An 8341-nucleotide genomic window follows, 5' to 3' on the forward strand; every position below is an offset into this window, starting at 1 on the left:
AATGATCTTACTTATTACAGGTAGGATGGAAATTGGTAGGATGCTACCATTTTAGACAGGGAGGAACAGTGGCACCGCCGAGGCATCAAAGAGGCTATTTGGGAGAGAGTAGAATCACCATCACTCAATAAAAGGGGAGGCCTACGATACAACCTATCTCACGTATGGGACAGAGCCATCAAGCCGATCCCTAGCCGTCTGTCACATGACCAGTCCAGCGGGTCAGTTGCCTGATGAAGTGTGATGGTATCACACGCAACGTAGCTTTGCTAAAATAGTAAGTCCAGTATTTTGATTTAATTCCAAACTTCATATACTACAACTGGATGACTGAAAACATTCATCAATTTGATACCCTTATATGATTATATGATTATATCTTGGCTAAAAGTTATTTGATGAAAATGTGATTTTTGGTTCTTAAGATATGTTGGTTGAAACGAATACAGATTTGGTGCATCGGAAACGGTTGAAAACTGAAGCCAACAGTTTAGTAAGCATCATATTGTATCTTTGGATAATGTCAATAAACATTTTTCAAGAAGTGGTTGTCCAACTGCATCGAAGGATTCAACAGACACACAAATAGTAAAATTTGCCAGATTTCGACTAGACACCACGTTTAAGGGTAATTCGTAATTACGTCCTATTTTTATAAATGGTTGCATCATGATGTGGAAATAAGATGCATAGATTGTTAATAACCTTGAATATACTTACAAAATACAAAAACTGTGCATAAGAATGATGTGATATTAACGTATGAACCAATTATTATGACTTGAACCAACAGGTGCTCACCCGTTCGAATTCAACAACCTATGGAAATGGTTCAATCACTCCATCACATCTGCGATATCCGGTTTCCAAAAGGACTCAAATCAATGAGTTCATATCCCAGCACTGTAATTATTCATTTTATTGCACCTCGATCTCTATGATCAGAACCTTTTTTTTTTTTTTCGCTGGTTTGCCAATGAATTGTACCAGGGACATGGTTATTGCCAATATGGCCGCTCCTCCTTCTAATGCTGCTAAAGTCAGGAAAACGAATACAGATTTGGTGCATCGGAAACGGTTGAAAACTGAAGCCAAAAGTTTAGTAAACATCATATTGTATCTTTGGATAATGTCAATAAATTTTTTTCAAGAAGTGGCTGTCCAACCGCATCGAAGGATTCAACAGACACACAAATAGTAAAATTTGCCAGATTTCGACTAGACACCACGTTTAAGGGTAATTCGTAATTACGTCCGAATTTTATAAATGGTTGCATCATGATGTGGAAATAAGATGCACAGATTGTTAATAACCTTGAATTTACTTCCAAAAGGACTCAAATCAATGAGTTAATATCCCAGCACTGTAATTATTCATTTTATTGCACCTCGATCTCAATGATCAGAACCTTTTTTTTTCAATTCGCTGGTTTACCAATGAATTGTACCAAGCACATGGTTATTGCCAATATAGCCGCTCCTCCTTCTAATGCTGCTAAAGTCAGGAATGATATGTAAAATTCACCACTCATGTCGTAAAGCCACCCTGTAAATGATAAAATTCAAACAAATAAATGTTTATATCATTAAGGGAACAACCCAAAAGTTCGATGAAGCCCTATAAACGAAAGTCCTTTCGTTACAAGGCTAACACCCTCCCCCCTCCCCTCTAACGTAAGTGTCAAATATCGAAAATTCCAACCCGTATTCATTGGGCACAGGGCCGTCGCTATGGTCGATGGGGTTGAGGGTTGCGACAATGCTAGGATTATTGATCACGCTTAAGAAACATACATGTATTCTATCTTATTTTGAAATATTTTTCTTCATAAAAAATTAGGACTTACAAGTTGCAGGTTGCCAGTACATGTACTGCACTCTATATTTATTTGAAATCATTTTGAAGCAACTACTGTAAAATGTCAATATCGTACTTCAGAAAATACTAAAATTTTACAATTATATAATTATTAAATTCTTTAAAAAGATCAACTTTGACCGATGTTTTAACTACTTCTTTACAAACGTAATCGGACTTTTTGACCCCCTCCCTCACTAACGAAAGGACTTTCGTTTATAGGGCTTCATCGAACTTTTGGGTTGTTCCCTAATGACGTTTATACAGGTTGTAACAAAAATTTATCAAATTTAGAAAATAGTATCATGGACTAAGTATATAGAGCACGTAGTGCGATGGACTTGCAACTCCGTTTGTCGACGTGAGGCCAGGCGATCGTCACGCTTGCAACATGTGGCCGTAGATGGCAGCAGCATTTTTCTTTAATTAGCATATTCGTGACGTCATGTAAAACTAAGTCTCCACAGCACTACGCATATTTTTTTACGTAGATTTTAGTACTATCGTGGTGGCAGCAGCATTTTTCTTTACTTTTCCAAAATGGCCCCGCCCGGGAGACGCCATTGGACGCCATGTTAGTGCAGGGTAATACACAGGGAAAGCCGATGCTGTCGCCACCTTTTTGTATTGCGCTAGCATATGAGTTGCAACGGCCTGATAGTATTTAATAGGCAAATATGTCACTTATGGATTGTATTGAATTTTACTTGGTCGTCAAGGTCTTTTCTTAAGCTACTACATAAGCTTTGTTTCAATAAAATCGGTGGACTACAAGCGAAGATATAACCAATTGTGTACTGAATTGAGTTGAACCATGAACCATCTGGTCGGTGCTCTTAAGATTGGTAATTTTAAACAATAGGGCATTTAAAGTGGTATTTTAATTTATGATTTTGAAAATTAATAAATATCATATTATTTACTATTATTTAATATCAATCAAGTGAAAGAAAAACATGATAAATCTTTGCTTTTACTCTGACATATTTGACGATAGAGTTTGAACCTGAACTTGGAAAGACACCAAGTAAAGTTTTTCTGTTAGCCAAGATAAATATTATTGATTTTACTGCATATCACATGTACGCCATGCCACTTTTATTCATTTTCTTTCTGAAAAGCAAAAAGGGAATTTTGATGATAAATACATAGGCTTACATACAAATAATAATAACAGGCCCAACCCAGAAACCATGCCGAATACACCTAAAATAGAAAACTGTGACGCAGATGGAATTACAAAAGTGACTAGATGCCACAGTAATGTGTTTTACCAAACACGAATATCTATGCCCGTGACCACACCTAACACCCTTCCCCTATTCACAAATGAAAACTTGGTGAGCACTGAGCACCATGTGAAAGCACTTGTTTTAAGCTTTCATTTGATATACATATAATGCTCATAACACTGGACTGGCCCACACTCTCTCTAATACCCTACCAAGCCTTCACTCTCTTTTATACCCCATCAGACCATCACTCTCTCTAAAACACCACCAGATTGTACCACACTCTCTCTTATACCCCATCAGACCCTCACTCTCTCATATAATCCACCAGACCATCACTCTCTCTGAAACACCACAAGATTGGACCACACTTTCTTTAATACCCCACCAGACCCTCACTTTATCATTGCAAACACAGGTAGATAACAAAATACTACCTATTGCGCTACACCGTGTTAATAGGTCGTACCTAGTTTGCTTTTTAAAGCCTTTGAACTTTGACCTCTGGGGTTGCGGCTACCACAGAATACATCTAGGGGCATGGGTCATCATTGTACCAAGTATGAACACTGAGGGCGCTGTAGTGCTTGAGCTAGGGCTGTTTGAAAATTTACACATATTGCTCCTTGTAGCCCATGACCCTTGCCCTCTGGGGTCGATGTTACCTCAAAAAATATCCAAGGGTCATGGTCCATCATTGTATCAAGTATGAACCCTGAGGGCGCTATAGTTCTTCAGCTAAAGCTGTTTTAAAAGTTTACACATATTGCTTCCTGTAGCCTATGACCTTTGACCTCTGGGGTCGTGGCTACCATAGGTTACTTTTAGGGGTCATGGGCCATCATTGTACCAAGTATAAACCATGAGGGCGCTGTAGTTTTTGAGCTAGAGCTGTTTGAAATTTTACATATTGGCCCCTGTAGCCCGTGACCTTTGACCTCTGGGGTCGAGACTACCCTACGAAATTTTCTGGGGTCATGGGCCATCACTATACCAAGTATGGGCCCCGAGGCTACTTTAGTTCTAGAGCTAGAGGAGTGCAAAGGCGTGGTCTTAAGAAGATGAAGGAGAAGGAGAAGGCGAAGAAGTCGAAGACTAAACACAACAAATACAATATCTATGCCCCGTTGCACGGGCATAGATAAAAAGTAAATGAGGTTAGTGAATTTGCATCAGTTATTTTTTGGAGGGTATGTGAAAATTCTTATAATTTTGCTTGGATCTCGGAATATTCCTCGGTTCCGAAACCTCAAATCATTTACCTGTCAATGGCCCTCCAACCATGCGACCTATTCCTCTTGCCATATAATGAAGGCCAACTGCACTACAAAATTCACCGGTGTCATCTGGAAAAAGTTCATGTAAGATGACGATAAATATAGGAGGTCCTGCGTTTAAAAAGAGACCAGTCGAAAAGGAGGTGACTGACAGCTGCAAATAAGAGCCACTTAATGGATAACATGCTAAGCTGATTGCACCACCAACGGCAAAGATGCAAAACATTGATTTTCCCGATAGTAGTCCCTTGTCGACAAAAGGAGCATAGATAATGCGGCCAGTAAGGGCACCGAATCCTGCTATTGAAGATAGATATGACGCTTGCTGGTTCGAATACTGAAGTGAAATCGTATAGGAAACTAGAAATACCATCCAACCTGATATTGCTGTCGCATGCAAGCTGAAGGCGGATAAATATATAGTTATGATCGGGGAATGTAGCAATATATCCAGTCCTATGCAATTGCATAATGCATTAAAACATTTACAAAATTTGTTTGAGTTGTCTTCATATTTTTGCCGTTTATTCTCTGCAATTGGTTCATAATTTATCGTTGATTTCACCGGTTTAATCATAAGACAGCCCACAACACTGATGTTTAAGTTGAATGCTCCAAAAATACATTGCGCCTCTCCACCCGTAAGTACGAATTCCGAATTCCATGAGTGGAGCAAAGATGATCATTCCAACTGCACCACCGGCGAAAGCAATTCCATTTGCCAAACTGAAATTATCTTTGAAATAGTCTCTCAAGGCCACGACTTTTGCTACCAGAGGTAAACCGTGGCCAATACCTACGAAATGAAAATAAAAAACAAAACAGAAAATAACGCTTAATTTGATTTTTGAATGATCAAAGGCAACTTTTAAATGATGTAAAGGCATCACATTAGCCAAAATAATTTTACTGATAATTGCTACCTGGGAAACTCTTGGCTCGACAATGAAATGCTCGATTTGAAACCAAAGTAGGAAGTCGTTTTGCGACCATGTATAAATGCCTAAAGTCTCAAAGTATATAGATCTTCGTTCGATTCTCAAGACATGATAAAGAAACTAAATGTGTGGTTCTTACCTAACAATGCCATACTGCAAATAAGTTGCGTGAAGGTATGAGAAAATGCAGCGCATAAAATACCAACAGCAGATATGATGCCTCCAAGAACGGTTAGAATACGGTAAGAGAACGTTCGTGCTAATAGAGCCCACAATGGACCTGATGGGGAAAAACAACCAAAATGATTCCGGAAACTGCACTATTTCGATGGAGCGACATTGATGTTAGCTAATATGATTCAAACTCAATTCTTTTCGTAGGTGCCGGTGTGTAACGTGTAAAATGGGTTCAAAATTCAGGTGAATTCGGAAGTCATAAAACGAGCTGCCTTAAAAGAAAAAATGTATCCGATAAACTCCTTTAAGGTGGTACTACACCCCTTGATAAATTTTGTGACCAATTTTGCATTTTTCTCACAAAATAACTACACACTGGTAACAAAAGTTATGTATATTATAGGGGCAAGTAATCCAATTACTTCACTGAAATTTCAGTGATTCAAGACATGTGGTTCTAGCGGTAGCGGTACATATTTTCTTATCATAAATAACGTACCTCTTGTCTTGAGTCACTGAAATTCCAGTATAGTAACTGGATTCGTTGCCCTTATAATATACATGTACATAACCTTTGTTACCAGTGTGTTATTATTTTTTGAGAAAGATGCAAAAATAGTCACAAATTTAACAAGTATCACCTTAAGGTCTGTTTTATGTGCCGTGATTAGTCAAATCACTGATGCGATGTGATGATCGTTGAACAGCTGTTGTTGATCGCTGCTTGGCAACGGAGTTGCCCGACGATTTCTCCATCAACAGGTTGGCAAAGATATGACTCAGATTATAGTGGCACTCGTCTCGGTTCATTGTTGTTGTTGTTGTTTTGGGGTTTTTTTTGCTTTCCTTTATCCATCTTGTGTATTTATCACTCTCTTTAACGACAATCTTTGCCTCCTGCCAATTATGATATGATAATTGTCTCCAACATGGTCAGTTTAAAACCGTTGCCAAGCAACGATCATCACATCAACAGTAGCATTGAGAAAGATAACTGGTAGTTAACGAAACGTCTGCACGTAAGTGTGTTTAACCTGGACTAGTATATGAAACAGTCCTGATGAATTTATTCAAGAGTACAGTAGGTGGGTCTTGGGTCTGACTTGGGTCTACTCTGACTTAAGAAATCATGTATAGTCTGTGATACTGGCTCTAAGGTCCCTCTGATGCTGTTGTTATCTAAAGGGGAACATCACTTAACAGACAATGTGAAAGAACTTACCTAGCAGTGCTCGAAGTCCGATCCAAATACTTCCAGTTAAACCAACTTGCCACAAATCCAACGATAAATGTTCACTTAATTGTGGGACTAGAACCCCATAAGCTTTCATGGATCCAAGTTGGAAGAAAGTCACCACAAAGACAGCCAGTAATGTCATTACACTCCTTACGGTAAATTCATCGTTAGGTTTCATTGTAAGTTCTGTGGAGACTCGACTAAATTATGACAAATCAAGAGAGAAATTTATGTAGAAATTGTCTGTATTAAAAAAAAAAGTGACAAAAATTGGGTGTCTTTAATTTCAACTTTCAGCTCTGAGACAGAACATAAAAGCCATTTCATACAGATTAAAAGGGCATTTCGTGATCCACAGCATCATCCCCCACTTTTCTAAAAAAAAGTTGAGATTTTTATATCACTTGAAACCTCTGGCTACATAATGTTTATGTACAAAATATTTCTTGCAGATTCATTCGTTTAGCAAAGATATCGTGAAATTTGAATTTCGTTCTGGTATACCAGAACGAAATTACAACACATTGTCTATGGAGCAGTGTAATACACATAATCATGCATAACTCGCAAACGCAAAAACGGAATCAACTGAAATTTTTAGGAATAAGTCTTTTTCATGGATATCTACTGAAAAATGTCACAAAAAGAGGATGCTAGGATCACGAAATCCTCCATCGTAGTGTTTAGTAACACATTTGATGTTGTTTTAGTTTATAACAGATCATCTGTCAGCATAATCATAACATATCGAGCTAATCTCGTAGGAGTGATCGCGATACACACATATATGTTCATGTAAATGTTTTGCGATATTTTACCGTTTCCGGTATATCACATCTTATTTTGGTTTTGAAGTCACCTACAAACATCTAAAAACGCTAGAGAGAATGTAGAACTTACTGAATGACCCTTGTAGCACATAAAGGCACATAAAGCACAAACATTAGGACATAAATAATAGGCCTATTAAAAATTTGATAGATTAAAAGTAATAATTAACAGAAATTTATATCCATTTAAAAACAATAAATATTTTAATTTGCAACGTTGGCGCTTCCTGTAATTTTCGTATTGATATATCCTGATAAAATATCAATTGTGTAGGTAAACCTTAGACTCATACGAAGCGAATTTTGTTATAGTATTTTGTGCACCCATAACCTACTGAATGAGTTGTCACCGTTCCTTATATTCAGGACCATATTTACCTTTTGGGGGACCTGGGACAGGCCAATATTTGGACAATATTGGAGGCCCAAAACTCTCCGTGATGAAGGCATGTGCACACATGCTGGCTCATTTTAGCAAACGGGGATGGGCTGTTAAAGACAATGACATCCACTAAACCTTGCAAAATACACGCGATGAAAATTATTTCGAAGCTTGAGAGAAGAAGGTACTTAAAAGAGTATTTCGTGATCCTAGCATCCTCTTTTTATGACATTTTTCAGTAGATATCTACGAAAAAAGCTTATTTCCAAAATTTCAGTTGATTCCGATTTTGCATTTGCGGGTTATATGCATGATTATGTGTATTACACTGCTCCATAGGCCACTGTTGTAATTTCGTTCTGGTCCGGGTTCTGGTTTACCAGAACGAAATTCAAATTTGGCGATATTTT

At 37.9% G+C, this 8341-nt stretch overlaps 1 protein-coding gene across 1 annotated transcript; it reads right to left on the reverse strand.

Moving 5' to 3' along the window:
• Positions 1–357: 357 nt before the first annotated feature.
• LOC140147728 (monocarboxylate transporter 13-like) lies at positions 358–6913 on the reverse strand. Its single transcript, XM_072169486.1, has 4 exons — positions 6705–6913; positions 5445–5585; positions 4353–5163; positions 358–1546 (listed from the first exon to the last, which is right to left on the reverse strand). Exons 1-3 carry the CDS (start codon positions 6895–6897, stop codon positions 4937–4939), a joined length of 561 nt encoding a protein of 186 aa, XP_072025587.1. The 5' UTR covers positions 6898–6913; the 3' UTR covers positions 358–1546; positions 4353–4936.
• Positions 6914–8341: the final 1428 nt, after the last annotated feature.

Source organism: Amphiura filiformis, chromosome 3, assembly GCF_039555335.1.
Source record: "Amphiura filiformis chromosome 3, Afil_fr2py, whole genome shotgun sequence".
In the NCBI taxonomy this organism is placed as follows: domain Eukaryota; kingdom Metazoa; phylum Echinodermata; class Ophiuroidea; order Amphilepidida; family Amphiuridae; genus Amphiura; species Amphiura filiformis.